Raw genomic sequence first — 25,584 nt, forward strand, 5'->3', positions numbered from 1 at the left:
ACAGCGTCCCCACACGGTGGCCAATAGTCACAGCGTCCCCATACAGTAGCCAATAGTTACAGCGTCCCCACACGGTGGCCAATAGTCATATCGTCCCCACACAGTAGCCAATAGTCACAGCGTCCCCACACAGTAGCCAATAGTCACAGCGTTCCCATACAGTAGCCAATAGTTACAGCGTCCCCACACGGTGGCCAATAGTCATATCGTCCCCACACAGTAGCCAATAGTCACAGCGTCCCCACACAGTAGCCAATAGTCACAGCGTCCCCACACGGTGGCCAATAGCCACAGCGTCCCCACACAGTAGACAATAGTTACAGCGTCCCCACACAGTATCCAATAGTCATAACGTCCCCACACAGTATCCAATAGTCACAGCGTCCCCACACAATAACCAATAGTCACAGCGTCCCCACACAGTAGCCAATAGTCACAGCGTCCCCACACGGTGGCCAATAGTCACAGCGTCCCCACACGGTGGCCAATAGTCACAGCGTCCCCACACAGTAGCCAATAGTTACAGCGTCCCCACACAGTAGCCAATAGTTACAGCGTCCCCACACAGTAGCCAATAGTCATAACGTCCCCACACAGTATCCAATAGTCACAGCGTCCCCACACGGTGGCCAATAGTCACAGCGTCCCCACACGGTGGCCAATAGTCATATCGTCCCCACACAGTATCCAATAGTTACAGCGTCCCCACACAGTAGCCAATAGTCACAGCGTCCCCACACGGTGGCCAATAGTCACAGCGTCCCCACACGGTGGCCAATAGTCACAGCGTCCCCACACGGTAGCCAATAGTCACAGCGTCCCCACGCGGTGGCCAATAGTCACAGCGTCCCCACACGGTGGCCAATAGTCACAGCGTCCCCACACGGTAGCCAATAGTCACAGCGTCCCCACACAGTAGCTAATAGTCACAGCGTCCCCACACAGTAGCCAATAGTCACAGCGTCCCCACACGGTAGCCAATAGTCACAGCGTCCCCACACAGTAGCCAATAGTTACAGCGTCCCCACACAGTATCCAATAGTCATAACGTCCCCACACAGTATCCAATAGTCACAGCGTCCCCACACAGTAACCAATAGTCACAGCGTCCCCACACAGTAGCCAATAGTCACAGCGTCCCCACACGGTGGCCAATAGTCACAGCGTCCCCACACAGTAGCCAATAGTTACAGCGTCCCCACACAGTAGCCAATAGTTACAGCGTCCCCACACAGTAGCCAATAGTCATAACGTCCCCACACAGTATCCAATAGTCACAGCGTCCCCACACGGTGGCCAATAGTCACAGCGTCCCCACACGGTGGCCAATGGTCATATCGTCCCCACACAGTATCCAATAGTTACAGCGTCCCCACACAGTAGCCAATAGTCACAGCGTCCCCACACAGTAGCCAATAGTCACAGCGTCCCCACACGGTGGCCAATAGTCACAGCGTCCCCACACAGTAGCCAATAGTCACAGCGTCCCCACACGGTAGCCAATAGTCACAGCGTCCCCACACGGTGGCCAATAGTCACAGAATCCCCACACGGTGGCCAATAGTCACAGCGTCCCCACACGGTGGCCAATAGTCACAGCGTCCCCACACGGTAGCCAATAGTCACAGCGTCCCCACACAGTAGTTAATAGTCACAGCGTCCCCACACAGTAGCCAATAGTCACAGCGTCCCCACACGATAGCCAATAGTCACAGCGTCCCCACACAGTAGCCAATAGTCACCGTGCCCCCACACGGCAGCCAATAGTCACAGCGTCCCCACACAGTAGCCAATAGTCACAGCGTCCCCACACGATAGCCAATAGTCACAGCGTCCCCACACAGTAGCCAATAGTCACCGTGCCCCCACACGGCAGCCAGTAGCTCCGATATAATATGGCTTGTGTGTTGGTTTTCTGGCATTCAAAGCATAAAAAAGTAGCAAATCTGTGTCATTGAACTTGCAACTATTCACTTCTTTTGTGCCATGTGGGGATGAGGAGGGTCCGGCACGGATACCCTGACCCGCCAGATTTACTATAACCTGAGCCAAAAAACTGGGATTGATTATAGCTGAAATCTACGCAAGGTCAGAACCTCTAAACACAGGGGTGTCAAACTCATTTTCACGGGGGCCACATCAACCTCGTGGTTGCCATAAAGGGGCTGACTGTAATTATATCACTGTATAAATGTATCTACCGTACTTGAGCTGTTTAGTAGTTACATTCATAGTGTGATACAATTACAATCGGCTCTTTAAGGGCAACCACAAAGCTGAACATAATGTTAAATAACCAGAGACACTGTACCCCACAGCGACAAATAATCAGAGTACCCCACAGCAACAGCCACAGTGCACCCCCAGCAGCCACTGAGCCCCCACAGTGCCACCCAGCAACCACAGTGTCCCCAATTTGTCCATGCGGCAGTCGCAGTGTCCCCAGGCAGTCACACTGCACCTCCAGCATCCACAGTGTCCCCAATTTGTCCCCAGGCAGTCACAGTGTCCCCAGGCAGTCACAGTGCTCCCCCAGCAGCCACAGTGCATCTCCAGCTGACACATTGCCCCCGTAGTGCCCCCCCAACAGCCAGTGCCCCTAGTGCTCCCCAGAAGCCACAATGCCCCAAGCAGCCACAGTGCTCCCCCAGTAGCCACTGTGCTCCCCCAATGCCCCTCAGAAGCCCCTGTGCTCCTAGAGCCCCCCATAGTCACAGTGCTTTCCTAGTGCCCTAGGAGTCCTGCCCTAACAGTCAGAGTGCCCCCAGTGGTCACAGTGCCCTTTTCTCTCCCACTTAAAAAAACAAACATTTACTTACTTTTCTTCACTCCCCTGAAGCAGCAGCTGTCTTCTTCTTTGCTCCAGTGCGCGCCCGGTGAACGTGCCGCCTCTGAAGCCAGAACACGTGATTATGTCATTACATCACGTGTTCCGGGACTTAGAGCTGGCGGGCACATCGTGCACCCACTGCAGCAAGAAGAGGACAGCTGCTGCTTCAGGGGAATGGGGAAAGGTAAGTATTGTAGCTGCCCTACCCCATGCCGCACTCCTGACAAGCGCAACATAGGGGCAGGGAAACAAGATTTGGGCCGGATTTCGCCGCGGGCCTTGCGTTTGACACCCGTGTCTTAACCCATGGGCCACTGTTTGTCTTCCCAGCAGTGAATGTTTTCCTACGTAAGTCCTTACTGCATACAGGAATAATCTCACTTTATGAAAGTGGATGAAGGTTTTAGAGTAAGACCACAATGTAATATAAAACACAGCGAGGGGCCGGGGTGTGTTTGGGGTTTGACTGACACTAATACAAGGTTTGTACAAGTTCCCACCGCACACAATTAAAGTGGTGAATGTGAGATGGCCACAGGGGGCGGCTAGTTAACATCAGCATTTTAATGGACTTAGAGTGAAACTGTTCCCAGCAGCTTGGGTTGTCTAATGACAGGGGTACGTGTCATGGGGGTCTACGAACAATGGAGCAAAGTATAGGTTAGCTATTAAATACTCACATCTGGTAAGAGGCGGCGGGCAACGCCCTCGCTATACGGAGAGAGGAACAGGCGATGTAATGAGATTATCTTATTACCTTTACACTCATTCCTTTAGATAACCCGGGCCATAGACATCTGAGAGCTGCCATTATTAACTTGCCTGGTCATCCATGAAGGGTGGGATTATCACTAGGGGACCAAATAGCGAGACCCCCAGGACTATCAGCATGTGTGGTATAGAGATTAGATTGTCAACGTACTGGGTCTATGATGTGACCATGTATCATAGTTTACATGGTTGAAAAAACACACATGTCCATCAAGTTCAAGCAAGGAAGGGAAGTGATTGGATGAGGAAGGGATTTAGGGGAAACAATTCTATATAACATAACCATCAATGTTATTTAGGTGTAAAAAGGCATCTAGACCCTTCTTGAAGCTCTCTGCTGTCCCTGCTGTGACCAGCACCTGAGCTCTCTGCTGTCCCTGCTGTGACCAGCACCTGAGCTCTCTGCTGTCCCTGCTGTGACCAGCGCCTGAGCTCTCTGCTGTCCCTGCTGTGACCAGCGCCTGAGCTCGGCTATTCCACAGATTGACAGTTCTCATAGTAGAAAAGCCTCTGTGTCGCCTCCGGTGATTAAACCTTGTTTTCTCCAGACGGAGACAGTGCTCCCTCGTCTTTTGATTTGATTTAATCTGAAACAACTTACCACCATATTTTTTGTAAGGACCATTCATTTATTTATATAAATTAATCATGTCCCCTCGTAGTCCTCTCTTTTCCAGACTAAATAAATCTAGTTGTTTTAATCTTTCCTCATAACTCTACATGCCCTTGGTTTCCTTGGCCCCGTGTCTGAGCCGATTGCTCACAATACTTGCCCTTGTTTGCATCTCAGTCTGTGCTTTCCACAGTCATCAGCACACGAGCGAACCTTACACACTGAGGATACACAGGTCACAGGACCATCGTTTGTGGCCCTTGCTATGCATACGTTCATGCACATGAGGTCTAAGAGAGGATCCTCCAATGTGCCAGACTGTCTCCAACCACCTGGGAGGAGTGTGCACCCTCTAATATTCCCTCCTGTAACTTTTTGTCTCTTGGTTTCCTAAGGCACCTAATCTTCCACCACATGAATTTGCCTGAGCTAAAGGTTCCTAGGTTTGGAATGAACTAGAGTTAGTTTATCTGTGAGATTATACTTTGGTGACATCCGGGTCACCCCACTCTAAACAGAGACTACTCCGGAGGTAGGGACCTGGTCCTTTTAGCAAAGAACTACTGGCAGTAGCGTTTAACAATATAGGTGGTTTGGACGGTAGCCTGGGCCCAAGCCTTCTAGGGGGCCCATGGCCACCCAAACCACCCACCAAATTTTATACTGAGAAAGATCTTCACCCATGAAATCCTCATACATCTCTTACAGCTCTCAATACACATGTACACAAGAGCCATTTCCGGACCCTTGAAGGTCCTCCAAAAGGTCCTGAAACCGCAGATTGAAAGCAGAAGGGGCGCATCCTCCTTTCCCCAAGAAGCTGATCCTAGTACCATATATAGGAAGTGATCCCAGCCTTGTAGGGTCTATAATATTCATACAGCCCAGGGCCCATGGCAGTCTTCCGCCCCTGCCTACTGGAGGGGTTAAAGGGTAAAAACCAGGGACAACTTTGACAGCCACTTTCGCTCTGAGCCAAATCCATTCAGTCATCGCATCACATTCACGAGTTTTCTTATTTTAGCTAAAAATTAACATCAAGTCAAGGAATCAATACAAAAATGCACATTTGTAAGGACATACGTCCGTCCTGATCCTCCATAATCATAGACAGATCCATTTGTGCTATAGAACATTATCACTGTAAAAAAAAAGTCAAACTTTTTGTGGTTTTACCTCCTACCACGTAACACTGACTAAGGTTTCCTCAATGAAGCGTCTTATGAACTAAAAAAGGGCCCAAACAGGAAGTTTTTAGTGTAAAGCAAAACGGTCCTTCCTCTGAGAACAAAGTTGTATCTCCCGGATCTTGTGATGTGATCGCCCCCTGCGCTTGTCACATACAGGGATGTTGGGGTAGACTTAGACACAACAAAGTGTTCGTGTGATATGATGAAAGTATCAGTGTTCCTCAGATAATCTTAGCACGAATGTATAAGAGCTGCGACCAGACAGACCCCTGGGAAGAGGATGGACCTGTTTACAGCTTTGGGTCTTCTTGTAGACATTTATCACCTTCCGCAAAAACAGTCAAAATTAACCCGGAAAAGGAAGACTCATGCTGAAGCTGGAATAGTGGAATATTCACTTAAAAGGGTCGTCCAGTCACAACAATTTATTCCATATCTATAAGGAAGGGGTTAACTTGCACCTTCCGGATCACAGGAATAGGGGGGTCCGTTGTATCCGGAATGAACGGAGTGGTAGGTGAAGCACGTGCACTGCTGCCTCATTTGTAGTCTATGGCCAATGACCAATAGTAGACCTCTGTGCTACACTATTACTGCTGGGTCACAGAATAGACCCCTATTTGGTGATACCTGGGGGGTCCCAACACTTGGACCCAGGGGTGAACCTACACTCTCTGCTACCCCTCCTTCCAATTCAATGGTAACATATCATGTTAGTTGTTTAGTATGTGAGTTTTCCACGCAGTGTCTCACACCCTCGCTGACAAAGTGTGAAGAGACCATGGGGCTCATTTACCAAGGGTCCGCGGACCGCAGTTTCGTCGGGTTTCCTGTCGATTTCCATGTTGTGCCGCATCTAACAGGGGTTTTTGGTGCACGTGATCAGATTTTGGCTCAATCGCGCCAACTCATGCGACGCAAATCAGGGGTGCGGCCACCGGACAACCCGATGGATTCGGACTACTCGCGGGATTTAAAATTCAAATTGTGTGGCAAGACAAGCACTTACAAGCACCGGGAAGAAGAAGGTGAACTCCGGCGGACCTCAGCGGGGAAGCGACACATGCAGGATCTCGGGCGCACAAGCTACATGAATCGCGCTGGACTTCATCTTCGTCGGACCCACTGGATCGGGGATCGGGTAAGTAAATGTGCCCCATTATTTTCAATTGTCAGGTCCTGCTTTGTAGAAAGACTATGCCCTTGATGCTGCCTCCACCTTCCTGCAGTTAGTGCTGCCTGAGGCGAGAAGCTCAACTTGCCACATGGTTGGTGCACCTTTGCTTGAACCCCCACCAGTCTGCAAGGGACCATGTGATGTGGCTGGACAACTCCTTTAAGAGCTGAGCTTTAGTTGTCCAGGGATGGCCGCTACACAGAGAATGGAGCGAGTGTTACTACTACTACAGGAATCAGCCAGGGTCTCGACTAAATACCGATTAGAAAATCTGATAAGGTGAATGGACAGCAGCAGGAGCCTCCCACCCCCCAAAAAAGTTACATGCTTCTCTTCATATATCCTGCCACACGACAAACCCATTACAAGTATCCATTCCGTGATGTGGCTTCTATTCTAAATCACCTTCAGGTGAAATGTATACAAAGTGTCATCAAATTAGAACGACTTTGTGCCGCCCCTCTGTTATCCCTCCTGGAAACGTATAAAGTTATTTTATGGAGCCACACAGGAGCGCCGGATGGATTGACACCGTGATCTGATGATCCTACAGACCTGCAATATTCTGCGTTATGGGGACTCTGATTTTTTCCATATGAGACTCCTGTAGTCAGGAGTTATCTTATATAAACCAGCTTGTATTTTAGGATTAGCGGCTCTTTAATCTCGCTCTGGTGACCCGGTGTGTGCGCACAACTACCGGGACGTCACATATGGAAAGTGTTATCAGAATGGAAGTTGTTTGAAGCTGGGAGGGGGCGCAGGCTGCACACGTCTCAGGTACAGCGCAAGCCTCACAAATCACTGTGCCAACTTCTGACACATCCTTACATAACACGATGCCCGCAGCCGCACAATGTCGCCTCCGCAATGTGTCACTGCCAGGACTCCAAACTGTTCCTAAAGTGCTCAGGTCCTGTATATGGCCAGGTCATCCGTCATGTCGGGTGCCAGGCAACAAGGCAAACTTTAGCCGAAAATGTCATCCCACAATCTCTCATCATCCTTCTGTCATGTCAGGACGACCTGTAGCCATCACCCACATCTGATACGGCTGTGATATACCGAGCACTGTGTGATCATGGCCTTGTGGAAAACCTGTTCCTATTTAAAGGGAACCTGTCACCAGATTAAACTACACACTCCCTCATACAGGATATGAAATAGAATTCCCTCTTTTATCTGAAATCTCTACCATTTTATCTATAAATAATAATTTCCAATGACATGTGAAAATGAGACGAGAAGAGTCAAATTTTGACTGAGATGAGTCAAATTTAGAGCCTTCCGCACCACTTTCTCATCTTTGGTTCTATAGCACCTAATAATTTGATATCGGTGTTATTTTAAAGATAAGAATCTTATCTTTCCGGTCGCTTCAGCTTCAGACACAGCAGATAAAGACATAGGGGGTTATTTATTATTAATCGTGTTGGGCTTTTTTTGGCGTAAAAAGTTGCAATCCGTTTTTTGGGACTTTGACTGCTAAAAAGTCGCACAGGACTATTTCCGCCACTTCACTATTTTGGTGTCAGTATAGAGAAAGTCGCATAAAACGTCACATAGTCACTCCGATCCCCTGCTGGTGGATGTGCTGCGACTTTTTATGCATTTCGCAACTTTTTGAACAAAAGACCCAAACAGCAAGTAGTAGGGCATAAGAACATTTGCTAAGGTTTCAGAGTCACATTCATGAATCTGAGGGCAGTGGAGCATCAAAGACAGACATAGAAGTGTCCAAAGGAGCCGCCGGATGATAAATAACCCCCATAGTTGAAATGTGAGCTCCCGATAAAGATCCAGTTCCCATCACAACTCAGCGTGACAGAAGCCCTAAAAGACCATCAAGGGCCACAGCATCCAGTCCACATCGGACCTTCCATAACCGTTTAACCCCCTTTGACCACAACTAAGCAGGTTACGTCTCTCTGGAGTTACTGCACATGTACGGCTGCATTTAAGAGGCTTCCCTACTTTAACATACAGCTGACCTATCCTGACCTGTTTAACCCTTCAATCGCTAACGACAAGATGCTTCTGTGATTAAGCTTCTTACCTATACCAGGTCACATATTTAGGTCTAGAATCAGAATACAGGCAGTCCTCGGGTTATACACAATACAGGTTCCATAGGTGTGTTCTTAAGTTGAATTTGTATGTAAGTCAAAACTGTATAATTCATAATTGCAGATCCAGGCAAAAAAATTTTTTTGCCCCAGTGATAATTGGAGTTTGAAAATTTTTTGCTGTAATGGGACCAAGGATTATCAATAAAGCTTCATTACAGACACCTTACAGCTGATTATTGCAGCCTGGGACTATAGTAACAGCCAGAGAGGTCACCAAAGGTCACAGGGGGCAGTTTGTAACTAGGGGTCGTCTGTAAGTCGGGTGTCCTTAAGTAGGGGACCGCCAGTATATATTAGGAGCCATTAATTTGTTTTGATGCTGACATGGACAATTTCTTGCTATTATGAGACCTTCCCATCATGGGGTCAGACCATTAGTATACAAGTGATGCCTCGCATACAGCAGGGGTGGCGGATGCAAATTTTCCACTTCTTAGGATGCGTTAGGAGGGATGTTTACGGGTCCTATAGGCACATTGCACAACAAAAGTCTAATGTGTCCCCACAGTTTGCATCTCCATGATGTTGGTCAAAAGTGCGTCAAGAGCTGGACCATTTATGGAGAAGATGATGAAAAATATCTCTGCCGTTATGAGACTCTTATGAGACAAGTCTCCATTGTTTCCGGCCAAGGTGGCGGTCCTCAATTAGGACCAAAGGTGGTCGGACATTGTACATTATGGGGCAGACTCTGTCTAAAAGTCAGAATATTCCTAGTTGCCCATGGCAACCAATCACAGCTCAGCTTTCATTTTACCAATGCTCATGAATATTTTAAAGGGGAGCTGGGATTGGTTGCCATGGGCAACCGAGAATATTCTGACTTTCAGACAGCTTGATAAATCTGCCCCTATGAATGGTGTTGTTTATTTTTATTTTTTTCCCCCCAAAATAGACAGTTTTACATCCTACATCCACGGAGGAACCTTATGAACCTCTGGATCCACCGTAGACTTCTTGTCATCTCTGAACCTAAAATTGAGATTGTTACTTAAAAGGACCTACTTTACACATGTAAAGGACCCTATGTAAAGGGGAGGGGGTGACAGATCCTGTATGCAGGACATCTCCATGCTCCCGTGTCTGACTCCATGGCCAATGTTTGTCCTAGTCATTGAATACAAAAGGTATCAGACCGTGCCCTCCATATGTCTGCGCTCTATTAGTTCCCAATAAGGACTTATTAAAAGGCAATGAGTGTAACTGGCCGCTGCCTCCATTACCTCCATAAGCTCATCATCCTCCCTCATAACAATGCCCTTTGTTTCCCCAATGGCTGGACTGGTGCTATCCTCCTCCTGTGTCCTTATCACCGTGGGAAGAGGCACTTGCCAGTGGCCAAAATAAACAAAATGATCCAGGAGGGAGCCGGCACAAGGCGTCCTATTGCTGCGCACACACCTATTGTTCCTCTTCATTACTGTTTGTTTACTAGGCCTCGAGCCTGAGGTGAATGTTTTCTCTGCGTCCTCACCGCACGCCCACACAAATGGAGGCTACTTATGGATAAACACGGGTAGACGTTAGGGTACATGGGTGTATGGGTGTCCTTTTACATCACAGTCCTCCTTTCATATGCCCTATCTAGGCCGAGTTATTGACTGTACCCGAGAACTACATTCAAGGAGATGAGGCCACTGGAGGACCCTTGAGATGGACACATTGATTATAAAGCAAGGACCTGTTAAGTTTCTGATCACATAAAAATGGCGTTTCCGAGGTCCCCTGTGTAAATGAAGAGGTAATGTGCATTATGCTCCATTCACTTCTATGGCACCAGGAGTTGTGGGCCGCGTGTCTCATGAATATAATTGGGGTGTTGATCACACATGCGCTATTACTCTATTCACAAAGTGGACCCCCACTTCCGTGATTATTGGGCAGATTTCAGGGGTGATGCCACACGTTAGCATCCGGGGTCTGTTATTGTGTAAATGCGCTGATTACCGATTGCAAGCGTTTGCATACAAATGCATTGCCTGAGGGGCCACCCCAGTGGGCTTTGATTCAGTTACAAAACGGAGTCAAAACGCTAACGTGTGGCATCACCCTTAGTCTGACCTTTAAATGATCAGATGCTTTCATATGAATTAGTGATGGGTCGTTTGCAAACGAGCCGGCACAAAGAGCCGGCTTTTGTTCGGGAACGACCTGAGCTGGCTCCCATTATTGAGCCGATGGCTCACTAAACCGTGCCCCTGAACGGCTCACCACGCCCCCTTTAACGCAATTAAATCGGGTTAAAAGTGGAGTGGTGTCCGGTGGCTGACTGGCCTGCGGCTCCCTATTATATATTTAATAGGGAGCTGTTCAGGAGCCAGAAGAGCCGGCTCCTCTTATTGAGCTGAGCCTAATGAGCCGGATCACTAAGAAGAGTTGGTATTCCCATTAGTAATGTGAATACACTTTCAGAATACTTTCTATTGACAGGTATACTTACTAGCCTTATACAGACCGGTATTTTTATGTGCCCACTATGTGCAACATGTGTAGGGGCAAATGTACATCAAGAACTGAGTGTCTGGCTTGGTTGCGGCCTAGCCAAGGATGTCATGGTAGCATGTCCCGATGTAGGCTTCTTTCATGCCCGTCAAGGCCAGCGGGGTAACGCAAGAAGAGTGGCTGCCAATGTGGTAATGAGGCTCCCTATAAGGCACTCCCGGAGTAGGTATCTGATTTTATGAATGGAGGCCGGTGATGAGTCTCAGCGCCTAGTAGTGTGAGCAGTCCTACTGGGTCCACTCCAGCAAGAATACCAGACTTTGAATTTTCATAGCTCCGGCACATAAGACGTGCTGCCCCCCTATTGAAGCTGGAATTTTTAAGCTCTATCACGTTTTGTGTCTCTAGCCACCCTAGAGGTCAGATATCTCAAAAGAAATGGATCGGACATGTTAAAAATCAGCTGTCCAATATGGGGCAGTCTGAGACACCTCTTATAGTTGGGTGATCCAAAATGTACAGAATATTTATGGGCCGCAGCCACGCGTTTCCTTTTAATTGGGTCTAGAAACAATTCAACCACAATGGGAAGAGGCTTCTCCCGATCCCGATAACATCATCTACTGACAAAACACATATTGATTGTTCCCAATCCCAAGACTTTAGGTCTACGTGTATCTTTGATCGGCTCCTCCGCGCCGTGCAGGAATCTCATTTCTTAACGTAATTCAAACGCAGGTGAATGCACGAGAACGTGGCCTCAGAATTCCCAGAAAGTAACAATTCTAGAAGGGAGAGGCAAAGTGTTTTCTCGAAATTCTTTGAAACTCTTCTAGTGAATGCAAAAAAAAAAAAAAAAAAGAGAAAAGAGAAAAAAACTGAAAGCGGAAACAAAAGTGGGTCAGGCGCGTAGGAAGAGCGGCTTTGTTCTGAGTTTTGTTCTGAATTTGGCTGTAAATGTGCACGGACAATGAAATCAACAGTTGAGTGGAACTGAAAGGTCAGCGGCCCCTCTCCGCCCTGCGTTTTTTGGGTGGGGCGAAGGCTTAGATCCTCTGTGCTGGGAACAAGCCTGCACTTGCTGGCGCTGCCTGACTCTCTGTGACTTTACCCTCTATGATATCACAGATCAGCCATAAAGCCCGAGAGAAGCGGCCTCTGATCTCACCGCTCGCTAACCATTAACCCGTTCAGCCCGACTATAACTCCCAGCATGCCGCACGTTGGGGGGAGTCATTTCCCAGCATCCATAAAGCCTCGCAGCTGCCTAGTACGCTGTGACCTATGGGGAATGTGAACCTACCTGACTCCTTTCTGCTAATGATTGCTTGATTTTCCATACATCACATTACAAGTCAGCCAGCAGCAATGCAATCAGTTTTACTTATCTGTGCATTACCGCCAGGGAACATAACCCAGATCCTTTCTCGTCTACCTGAGAGCTATTTGCAAATTGTAACATGTTCTCATATTTAACCAAGTCCATCAAACCCTCTATTTACCTATAGACACCGTCAGCTCCAAGGCCTGCCTTCTGCTCAGGGAGTAGGTCATGATAGACGGCAGTGGAGAAAATCAATACACAAAGCTGCTAGTGCACCCCAAGAGCTTTAGGTTAGCTGCTGAATATTCCTCAGTGACTAACCCCCTGCAATATATAGTAACTACATTGTTGGTGTTATAGAAAAAAACACCTAATTTAGGTAGTATTTTGCTCCAGCTGCTTTCCTTGCAGATTTAGAAGTAGTATTATCAATATGTGTCCATACCACAAAGGGTTTGCCCCTTTCTTATTCCATTAAATCATTCTAACAGCTTTCTAAGAGGGCTAGATCTCCAGAACCCCAAGATATGGTAGGGTTTGCTTTATGGACTTTGAATTTTTTAGTCTGCCACAATTTTCACGGTACCTGCTTGCTGTCAGGGAATGGAATCCTACTATGAATTAATAGCTCAGAGCTTAAGGCCATAGGGATTGGCTACTTTTATGTTTAGAGTGTAAACTAGCCCTAAAGTATCTGCCCTGTATTGCAAAAAACCATAAATACTTTCTTCCAAAAAAAAAAGAGCGCCACACCTTTCCCCAGGTCATATGTGGTAGTGCAACTCATTTCAGTTGAAGTAAGCTGAGTTGCAATACCGCACATAACCTGTGGACAGGCATGGCACTGTTGTTGGAAGAAAGCAGCCAATTCTAGATAACCGTATCCAATCTTGACTAATCCTATAAAAGTAACCAGCAGTTACTCCATTGTGATAGGGTTTTCCTAAAATGGTACCTTCTAAGTTGCTACCAGGGGCGCCTGGCTGTGAATACTTCCTTCATTAGAAGTCATGTGTGCTCAGCCAAAATACACAAACATGTTGCATTCATCATTAGATCATGAAGTGTGAACGGAGACTAATTCAGGAGTCAGGAGTTAGAGGCTTAGATAAAAAATGACTGACATCCCATCCAAAGCGGCCTCACTTGCCAACAAAAATCATAGGCATAGGGTGTATGAAGGTTTTTATGATTTCAGGGGCATTTGGTTGTGTCTACAGATCTCCCCCAGAGCTGGAATTTGGAATTCAGTAGTTTTAGTATTCACCAAATGCGACCTCTGGACAGCACGGCAGGTCTCATGGACAATTTGCTTTCCCTGTGTAATCTTTACTTACGAAACCCTCCAAATGGTCAACCGGGGACATACAAAACACCCTGCACCGATGGACAATATGGCTACAGAAGTTGTAGCATAGTAAAAGACAAAAAACAAAAGTAAAGGAACATAAAATGCACTAAGAGCAAAGGGGCGCAAATATCTAAAAAAAATCTGTATATATAGTGGTGCCATAAGGTAGATAAAGCCATGGAGAACATATTGCACAAGGTGTTTTATATGGGGGGTCGCTGTAAACCTACACAGGGTTTGACTGGTGCACTGGAAGATCATCTGGTTCTAACCAAATAATAGGTTCCCCTAGGAAGCGACCCAATTTAGAGGGTCTATTTCTTCAAGGTTGATGAAGGTGCACCCAAAGATACTCAGTCCTACACTAGACCAATGGATACCCATGCATTACATGGGGATACAATTGGCTGATGTTTGGCCGGTGTTCACATGCTGTGTTTGAAGCGCAATTCATGAACAGCGGGGATGAGCTTCTCCTGATCGCAAATTATTACACAATTATGTATTATAAGTAACTACTCTTAATTGCTCTTTAATGGGTACCAGCCTTGCCGCATAGATAAAGAGGTTCTACATTGTTGTCTCCACGCCGCTGCACGCTGTATCTACGATGACTAGTTCACCACCTCTAGTATTCTAGTATCAGCTTGGCCACCGCCGGTGCACGCGGTATCTACGATGACTAGTTCACCACCTCTAGTATTCTAGTATCATCTTGGCCACCACCGGTGCACGAGGTATCTACGATGACTAGTTCATCACCGCTAGTATTCTAGTATCAGCTTGGTCACCGCCGGTGCACGCGGTATCTACGATGACTAGTTCACCACCTCTAGTATTCTAGTATCAGCTTGGCCACCGCCGGTGCACGCGGTATCTACGATGACTAGTTCACCACCTCTAGTATTCTAGTATCAGCTTGGCCACCGCCGGTGCACGCGGTATCTACGATGACTAGTTCACCACCTCTAGTATTCTAGTATCAGCTTGGCCACCACCGGTGCACGTGGTATCTACGATGACTAGTTCAGCACCTCTAGTATTCTAGTAGCAGCTTGGCCACCGCCGGTGCACACGGTACCTACGATGACTAGTTCACCACCTCTAGTATTCTAGTATCAGCTTGGCCACCGCCGGTGCACGCGGTATCTACCATGACGAGTTCATCACCACCTCTAGTATTCTAGTATCAGCTTGGCCATCGCCGGTGCACGCGGTGTCTACCATGACTAGTTCACCACCTCTAGTATTCTAGTATCAGCTTGGCCACCGCCGGTGCACGCGGTATCTACCATGACTAGTTCATCACCTCTAGTATTCTAGTATCAGCTTGCCCACCGCCGGTGCACGCGGTATCTACGATGACTAGTTCACCACCTCTAGTATTCTAGTATCAGCTTGGCCACCGCCGGTGCACACGCTACCTACGATGACTAGTTCACCACCTCTAGTATTCTAGTATCAGCTTGGCCATCACCGGTGCACGCGGTATCTACCATGACTAGTTCACCACCTCTAGTATTCTAGTATCAGCTTGGCCACCGCCGGTGCACGCGGTATCTACCATGACTAGTTCATCACCTCTAGTATTCTAGTATCAGCTTGGCCACCGCCGGTGCACGCGGTATCTACCATGACTAGTTCATCACCACCTCTAGTATTCTAGTATCAGCTTGGCCATCGCCGGTGCACGCGGTATCTACCATGACTAGTTCACCACCTCTAGTATTCTAGTATCAGCTTGGCCACCGCCGGTGCACGCGGTATCTACCATGACTAGTTCATCACCACCTCTAGTATTCTAGTATCAGCTTGGCCATCACCGGTGCATGCGGTATCTACCATGACTAGTTCACCACCTCTAGTATTCTAGTATCAGCTTGGCCACCGCCGGTGCACGCGGTATCTACCATGACTAGTTCATCACCACTAGTATTCTAGTATCAGCTTGGCCACCGCCGGTGCACGCGGTAACTACCATGACTAGTTCATCACCTCTAGTATTCTAGTAGCAGCTTGGCCACCGTCGGTGCACGCGGTATCTACGATGACTAGTCCACCACCTCTAGTATTCTAGTATCAGCTTGGCCACCGCCGGTGCACGCGGTATCTACCATGACTAGTTCATCACCTCTAGTATTCTAGTATCAGCTTGGCCACCGCCGGTGCACGCGGTAACTACCATGACTAGTTCATCACCACCTCTAGTATTCTAGTATCAGCTTGGCCACCGGCGATGCACGCGGTATCTACCATGACTAGTTCACCACCTCTAGTATTCTAGTATCAGCTTGGCCACCGCCGGTGCACGCGGTATCTACCATGACTAGTTCATCACCTCTAGTATTCTAGTAGCAGCTTGGCCACCGTCGGTGCACGCGGTATCTACGATGACTAGTCCACCACCTCTAGTATTCTAGTATCAGCTTGGCCACCGCCGGTGCACACGGTATCTACCATGACTAGTTCATCACCACCTCTAGTATTCTAGTATCAGCTTGGCCATCGCCGGTGCACGCGGTATCTACCATGACTAGTTCACCACCTCTAGTATTCTAGTATCAGCTTGGCCACCGCCGGTGCACGCGGTATCTACGATGACTAGTTCACCACCTCTAGTATTCTAGTATCAGCTTGGCCACCGCCGGTGCACGCGGTATCTACGATGACTAGTTCACCACCTCTAGTATTCTAGTATCAGCTTGGCCACCGCCGGTGCACGCGGTATCTACGATGACTAGTTCATCACCACCTCTAGTATTCTAGTATCGGCTTGGCCACCGCCGGTGCACACGGTACCTACGATGACTAGTTCACCACCTCTAGTATTCTAGTATCAGCTTGGCCACCGCCGGTGCACGCGGTATCTACGATGACTAGTTCACCACCTCTAGTATTCTAGTATCAGCTTGGCCACCGCCGGTGCACGCGGTATCTACGATGACTAGTTCACCACCTCTAGTATTCTAGTATCAGCTTGGCCACCGCCGGTGCACGCGGTATCTACGATGACTAGTTCACCACCTCTAGTATTCTAGTATCAGCTTGGCCACCGCCGGTGCACGCGGTATCTACGATGACTAGTTCACCACCTCTAGTATTCTAGTATCAGCTTGGCCACCGCCGGTGCACGCGGTATCTACGATGACTAGTTCACCACCTCTAGTATTCTAGTATCAGCTTGGCCACCGCCGGTGCACGCGGTATCTACGATGACTAGTTCAGCACCTCTAGTATTCTAGTATCAGCTTGGCCACCAACGCTAAAGACAAGGCTATCAGTTAATTACAGATAATACAACCTCCCCCTTCATCTGTATCACAATGGATGGAGACAATCCAGTGGGAACAAGGAAGAAAAGCCCCACAGATAACAAGCCCCGCTCCACCATGCACGGACCGTAAAAGCGTACACACCCCTAAAACAATGGAGTCCATTCAGGATTGTTAGACCGCATTCATAGAGCTAAAGCCTGAGAGGCTCTTGTGTTGGAGTCATCTAATATTTCATCAAGAGGTAATGTAGGTGACAATCTTTAAGGTCACGTTCACACACTGGGGCACATTTACTAAGGGTCCTGCGGCCACAGTTTCGTTGGATATTCTGACGATTACCGCTTTGCGCCACATTTAAAAGGGGATTGTGTTGCTTTCAATCGGATTTTGGCGCACATGCGGCAGGGGAGGGTTAGGGGGGGGGGGGGTTGTCGGCCGTTGGACGATCCGACGTACTTACACTTACATGCACCGGGAAAAAGAAGATGAACTCCGGGGACCTTAGTGGGGATATCGGACGCACGATCTGCGGGGATCGCGACTCGGATGGGTAGGTAAATGTGCCCCACTGTCTTTGAGTAGCATTTAGAAATGCACTTGAAGCGCAGTGGGGAGGAGCATCTCCAGATCCCGTTTATACCTAAACGTTTGCGTTAGGAATGGGCGACATATGTTCAGCACTGATTAACAAGTGTTTCTCCAGATCGCAAACGCATTGGGGCCTAAGGGGGCGTTGTGTTTGTTAACACATTGCAAATGCAATTCAGTTGTGTTTGCACGGCGTAAACATTATGTTGACACTGTCTTTACATCATGTTAAAATTGCATTGACGTAAATGCGCTGCTAACTAGTTTGATAACACAATGTAAGCGCGTTGTTAAAGCAGTGTAAACACAATGTAAAAGCGCCCTGAGAGTAATGAGGGTTCACATTGTGTCTACAAAGTTACACCAGAAACTGCTACCTATGCGCCAAGCTGTGCCAAACTTAAAGGGGTATTCCATTTTGAAGGGCAAGAAAAATCAATAAAATGTACTTATCTTGCTTTGGATTCCCAGATTTTCTCCATGTTTTACCGATCTGTATGGCGACTTGGTGGCATTGGCGGTCACAGAAGGAAACAACTTCCTCACAAGTGACCACTGACTGGAAACCCCCTTTAAATTTTACTACAAATAACAATTGGCCCCTATCCCCAGTGATTATAATAACCCCCTGAAGTGCCCCATGTGAATGTGGCTCTGATGCAGATGCCCACCATAATTTTCTGGCAACTATTGTATAGGTTTGTGGGAGTGGGGTAACTCAGAAGTCCTATTAAAGTGAAAGGGTCCTAGTAATCGGACCCCCTACAAGTACCCTAAGGTGCCCCATGTGAATAGTAGGTAGTATATAATTTTGGGGACATTGTAGGACGTCCACCCAAACAAACAAGTTTCATATATTTTGTGGAAGATAATCCAGAAGATTTGACCATCAGGAATAAACCTGGTTACCAATCGCATGCGTTTCGCAAATAGGTTCAGGCTAAGGCCCGCCCCCTGTGGGCGTTATAAAGGTAAAGCTAGCGGAATGTGTGACCGCGGCCTTTAGGGTGATGCCACACATGGCGGTTTGAACCTGTTTTTGGTCCGTTTTTAAGCAGTCCGCCCGAAAACGCATGCGTTCAAAAAACGGACCAAAAACGGGTTCAAAACGCCATGTGTGGCATCACCCTATAAGGAAATTAGAAAAAAAAGTCATTTTTCAAAACAGCGCCATTTTCACCTAAAGGATATATTGGGTATTGCAGCCTGGTCGTTGCACAGAACCGAGCTGCAATACTGGAGACAGCCTGTAGATAAGAGTGGCGCTGTTTTGGGTAAAAAGAAAACCCGTTTCTGATCAAAGATGTTCCCTTTCCAGGAATATTACAGGAATACAGAGGAAGATACAGGAACCACAAGCTCCGGGGTTCCTATAGATGACTAATAGGTTCCAGCCTGTAATTAAAAAGCCATTTTTCCATTATTACAAAACGCTTGGAACACATAAAGGTCGTAATAAGACGTAGTAATAATAATAAGGCACGAGGATTCATTAAACTTCAAAAAGATTTACAAAGACGAGGGGGCTGTGCACCGCACACGGGTCCCGATAAGAAACCATAAAAATCCTGTGGATGGATGTACATCAAGCACCGAGCCCCAGGGCCAGGTCGCGGCTCTGAAAGCTTTTTACGGATGCAGGATGGGGGTGATTACAGAGACCCGACCTCTAGGAGAGAAGATGTGCAGGTAGTGATCCCTAGCCCCGGGCCCCCAGCAACAACCGCAGAGCAAGGAGCGAGCGCAGCATCAGCATACATCACCATACATCAACCTCTACAAGAATCCATTATAGACAGCCGCTCCGCTAAATATTTACATGGATTCATTATAGTAAAAGCCGCCGTATTGATCAAACACGCCAATACGTCATATGAACAATTAACCCTAATGTATAAAAGGGAAGGTTTAGTGGGAATAGTCTGATCATATATAAAGTATAAGCTCTAACAACATGTAAAGGGAACCTGTCAGCAGCTTTTACCCCATTAATCTACTAACCTCCTCAGGTAGGTAAAGACATGTCCTTTCCAGAATTTTTCTCTTTTATGTAAAATCTTACCTATAAAAAAAAAAATCTCCTCCAAAGCAAATGTGAAAATGAGCAGAGAAGAGTCATATTTTACCTGTGACGAGTCAAGTTTCGAGGTATCAGTGGATGTGTTGCTTCAAGGTTCTGATGTTACATTAAAGAATCTAATTTTTCCGATTGCAACAGGATTGTGGTTTTCTATTGTACGGAATTGGAGATACCGACAGGTAAAGACTTAGATGGGAAATAGTTCTTTTTTTACTGCTCATATTTTTAGCCTAGTGGATTAAGAATACTATGGGCCCAGGGCTGTATTAATATTCTAGCCCCTACAAGCCTTGTATCACGTCCTACATACGGTGCTAGAATCCGCTTCTTGGGATGCGTCTCTTCTGCCTGCATTCATTCTGCAGTTTCAGGACCTTTGGAGGACCTTCAAAGGTCCTCAAGTGGCTTTTGTGTACATGTTCATTGAGAGCAGGAACAGAAGGACGAGGATTTCATGGGTGAAGGTCCCTCTTAGTATATAATTTGGTGGTTAGTTTGGGTAGCCATGGGCCCCTGAGCTACCGCCCAAACCACCTATATTATATATTTCATTACTGCCTGTAGCTCACAGAACCACAAACCTAAAGTGACCCGAAAGATTAAATTCTTATCTTTCATAGGACACCAGAAGCATGTTTCTAGGTGCTGTAGAACTGAAGATTGAGGCATCTGAAATTACATTCTGTCTGCAGCAAAAAGTGACTCTTCTCAGTCTTTGCAACTCATTTGCTTATGGCTTAGGAACTAGGTAAGATTTCACCTTGTGATGGAGGGTGCTCTGCTAATATTTTGTTTTCCAATATATTTTCTAAATATTTCAAGGGATACAATGTATATTTACACAAAGGCTCTGCCACTAGGAGGAGCAGTTATAGAAATGATTGTGACGTTAGCAGATCTTCATCACGGCCCTAGTGAACAAATTGTCTATAATTACTATAATCTCTAAGAAATCACTTTTCCCTGGTGTCCCAGTGTCCACCTGATCCCTATTTCCATGTCAGACATTGTGAAGCCAAGCAAAACCTTTGGAGATCACACATGAATAATGCAAGCGGCATTGTGACCCCAGAAGACCTATGGGCAGGGGCGAGCAGCTGGCAGAGAAAACACAAATACATCTCCAATAATTATCTGCAGCCAATCAGAGTAGCCGGGACTCTGCAGAGCGAGTAGGGACCAGGCAAAGTTCTATTGTCCCATCCCTTTTTTTTTTTTGGGGGGGTGGTCTGGTAACCCACTTTGATTTGGTACACCCTGAACAGTAGGAGATCCAATGCCGTAGCTTTGTATTGTATTGGCATCATGTGGCTGCTGATATAGTTTAAAGTAAGTTAGAAGTTTTCGAGATTCCCCTCCCCCACTTTCCCAGATCTCCAGGACCCTATCATACCTAAACAGATAACGTCCTGTACTGGATGCGAGGACTCTATAATTCAAAGCTTTTGGGTAGGCCTTGCACCTCCACCATACTCCAAATACCAATATATTTACACCAAATTTGCACCAATTAGTCACAAATTGATACATGTATGTTACTAATATTGTGGTAAATGACATTTAAAAGGAAACTGTCCATTTCTAGAATTTTGTAATAATAAATTTCACCCATTTACCTTTAAAAATCTCCTCCGAAGTCATGTGAAAAAGGCAGAGAAGAGTCATATTTTACTTGAGCGCAGTCAAGTTAAGAGGCTGCAGATGAAGCGTCATTACTGACAGACAATCTCAGGTTGTATAGGACCTAGAAGAGTGCGCCTGGTGTCATATTAAAGATAATAATCTCCTCTTCGGATCACATCAGATACAGAACCAGAAATACAGACAACTAGTTGTAAATGTGAGCTGCAGATGAAAATTTCCAGCCCTGAATTTAACCGCTTCTGCTCCTGTTCTGTAGTTCACAAATCCTGATGCACATGCATTTGGTGTCATATTAAAGATAAGAATCTCACCTTTCAGATCGCATCCGGTTCTGTAAGCTAAATAACAGGAGATTTGTGTTTAATGGTCTGCGTTTTTGGGGTCTGCAGCTCACAGAACCACACGCCGGTTGTGATCTCAAAGATGAGATTATTTTATCTTTAATCTGACACCAAAAGCATGTTCTTAGGTACCACAGAACCAAAGATATAGGCCTCTGAAGTGACTCTCCTCCTGTAGCCTCTAAATATGACTTTTCTCAGACAAATATAACTCTTCTCTGCTCATTGTCACAAGACTTTGGAGGAGATTTGTTTTCTATAGGTAGATTTCACATAAAAGAGGGGATTCTAGAAAGGACAATGTACCCCCTACCTCAGGGGGCTGCTAGTTTTATGGGGTAAATCCTGGTGACAGGTCTCCTTTAATGGATATTTGCGGATGAAGTAGTGGGTGACGTGACGTGTTTGTATACACGTATGACCAAAGTCCATTGTCCTCCATGGCCGGAGCGGAGCTGGTGACAGGCGGCTTCACTCAATGTCCGCACAGAAGTTTTTCCAAACCCGTGACCTGTCCCCTCCGTGTGGGGTCAGAGGTCAGAAACCACCCACCAGCAAACAGAGACGTGTGTGGCAGGAGAGTAAACAGCACCAGGCGTCCCGGCCATGTCTATCCCACCACCCAAGCAGGCGGCGTATCTGCAACGCGTCAGTGAGGGGACATGTCACAGATACATGACAGGTGACAGCGTAGGCCGAAGCCTCACTATCCTACTACACGTTCCCATGGAGACGACATAATCTTGTTTACTGTGGTGAACCGATTTTCCATCCTTCCCCGGAGCGCAGGCCTTCGGATAACCATGAGGCCTGTATACATTACCCGCTAAACAATAGCAAAAGAAAAAGCGGTTCCATCATGGCCGTTTTAAGCCTCGTGAGGTAAAAATATCCGATGCTGCCCATAAAAAAGTGAGACCTAACCATAAATTATTGAGACTGCGCTACTGGCGGCCCGGGATCAGATGATTGAAGAAGCAGCAGTGATCTAATGACTGTCTCGTGTACAGCGCCTTATAGTTATAGTGGTTGTACCCGGTACTGCAGCGCGGTCCAACTCAAATGAATGGCATATAAGGGGTTGTCCACTTTTAGCAAATAATGGATATGGTTTGTGTAATGAAAAATTAGACAATTTCACAATATACTCACAGTTTTTTAGATCTCTGCTTGCTGTCATTCTTTACCAAGCTTCATTGTTTACATAGAGGCGATAAACACCGTTCCATGGTCATGTGATGTCCCACAGGTGCAAGGCTTGTTATATTCCTGGTCATGTGATGGCACACAGGTGCACGGCTTGTTATGTCCTTGGTTATGTGATGGCACACAGGTGCACGGCTTGTTATATTCCTGGTCATGTGATGTCACACTGCTGCATGGCTGGTTATATCCCTGGTCATGTGATGTCACACAGGTGCACAGCTCGTTATATCCCTGGTCATGTGATGTCACACAGGTGCACGGCTCATTGTATCCCTGGTCATGTGATGTCACACAGGTGCAAGGCTTGTTATATCCCTGGTCATGTGATGTCACACAGGTGCACGGCTCATTGTATCCCTGGTCATGTGATGTCACACAGGTGCAAGGCTTGTTATATCCCTGGTCATGTGAGGTCACACAGGTGCAGGGCTCATTATATCCCTGGTCATGTGATGTCACACAGGTGCACGGCTCGTTATATCCCTGGTCATGTGATGTCCCACAGGTGCACAGCTGGTTATATCCCTGGTCATGTAATGTCACACAGGTGCATGGCTGGTTATATCCCTGGTCATGTGATGTCACACAGGTGCATGGCTGGTTATATCCTTGGTCATGTGATGTCACACAGGTGCACGGCTCGTTATATATCCTGGGTCATGTGATGTCACAGGTGCACAGCTGAACGGTTCGTTATATCCCTGGTCACACAGGTGCACGGCTGGTTATATCCCTGGTAATTTAATGTCACACAGGTGCACAACTTCTTATATCACAGAGCTCTGATCACTTTAAGTGATATAAGGAGCCCATGCACCTGTGTGACATCACATGACCAGGGAGCAGTTTTTAGCCACGGGAAGTAAACAATTAAGCTTAGTATAGAAGGGCAGCAAGCAGAGATCTAGACAACTGTGAGGAATTGATACAGATAGTATATTGGAACATTGTATCCCTTTTCATTACACACAGAATATCAATGATTTGATGAAACAGGACGACCCCTTTAAGCTGCAGTAACTTGTAATACGCTGATGGGACTTTCCTAATTGGCCATAAATAGTTATCTTTTAGTTATACAACTTAAAGGGCTGTTCTAATGACAACATGTTTCCTGTGGATCGGGGATAACTTGCTGATCAGTGGGGGTCTCGGTGGTGGGAATCCCCACTGATCCAGAGAACAGGTCAGACTGTCTATAGCACTGACACAAGTAGTAGCGCACTGCATGCGGCTACCTTGGTCAGTGCCATAGTGATAGAGCACAATAAGGCACAAGTACAGATTTGGGGACCCCCATTCTTTTTATCTGTGGGATCGGCAAGGTATCCCCTAACCTGTGGTCTTGTTTTTACTGGAATGTCCCTTGAATTCTTTTCTTTTGCCCATCATCCTGGACAACCCTTTACAATTACTCAGCTCCAATGTATAATCCATTCCAGGTTCCCAACTACAGGTGGTCCCCTACTTAAGAACACCCGACTTACAGACGACCTCTAGTTACAAACGGACCTCTGAATGTTGGTAAGTTACTGTACTTTAGCCTTAGGCTACAATTAACAGCTATAACAGGTATCACAGTATGGCTTATGGGGGCACAGTATGGCTTATGGGGGCACAGTATGGCTTATGGGGGCACAGTATGGCTTATGGGAGCACAGTATGGCTTATGGGGACACAGTATGGCTTATGGGGCACAGTATGGCTTATGGGGGCACAGTATGGCTTATGGGGCACAGTATGGCTTATGGGGCACAGTATGGCTTATGGGGGCACAGTATTGCTTATGCGGCATAGTATGGCTTATAGGGGCACAGTATGGCTTATGGGGCACAGTATGGCTTATGGGGACACAGTATGGCTTATGGGGGCACAGTATGGCTTATGGGGGCACAGTATGGCTTATGGGAGCACAGTATGGCTTATGGGGACACAGTATGGCTTATGGGGGCACAGTATGGCTTATGGGGCACAGTATGGCTTATGGGGGCACAGTATGGCTTATGGGGGCACAGTATGGCTTATGGGGCACAGTATGGCTTATAGGGGCACAGTATGGCTTATGGGGCACAGTATGGCTTATGGGGCACAGTATGGCTTATGGGGACACAGTATGGCTTATGGGGACACAGTATGGCTTATGGGGCACAGTATGGCTTATGGGGGCACAGTATGGCGTATGGGGCACAGTATGGCTTATGGGGGCACAGTATGGCTTATGGGGCACAGTATGGCTTATGGGGCACAGTATGGCTTATGGGGACACAGTATGGCTTATGGGGGCACAGTATGGCTTATGGGGGCACAGCATGGCTTATGAGGCACAGTATGGCTTAAGGGGACACAGTATGGCTTATGGGGGCACAGTATGGCTTATGGGGACACAGTATGGCTTATGGGGACACAGCATGGCTTATGGGGACACAGTATGGCTTATGGGGGCACAGTATGGCTTATGGGGACACAGCATGGCTTATGGGGACACAGTATGGCTTATGAGGCACAGTATGGCTTATGGGGGCACAGTATGGCTTATGGGGGCACAGTATGGCTTATGGGGACACAGTATGGCTTATGGGGACACAGTATGGCTTATGGGGACACAGTATGGCTTATGGGGCAC

The 25,584-nt window shown here is 47.1% G+C and overlaps 1 protein-coding gene across 2 annotated transcripts in view; it reads right to left on the reverse strand.

Moving 5' to 3' along the window:
* LOC140076519 (actin maturation protease-like) overlaps positions 1-22,950 on the reverse strand; it is a 96,397-nt gene extending 73,447 nt beyond the window's left edge. For both annotated transcript variants that reach the window (XM_072123077.1, XM_072123073.1), the window contains exon 1: positions 22,908-22,950. In XM_072123077.1, coding sequence (XP_071979178.1) covers positions 22,908-22,935 — 28 coding nt within the window. In that variant the 5' untranslated portion in view covers positions 22,936-22,950. The remainder of the gene's footprint in view (positions 1-22,907) is intronic.
* Positions 22,951-25,584: the final 2,634 nt, after the last annotated feature.

Source organism: Engystomops pustulosus, chromosome 9 (assembly GCF_040894005.1).
Source record: "Engystomops pustulosus chromosome 9, aEngPut4.maternal, whole genome shotgun sequence".
In the NCBI taxonomy this organism is placed as follows: domain Eukaryota; kingdom Metazoa; phylum Chordata; class Amphibia; order Anura; family Leptodactylidae; genus Engystomops; species Engystomops pustulosus.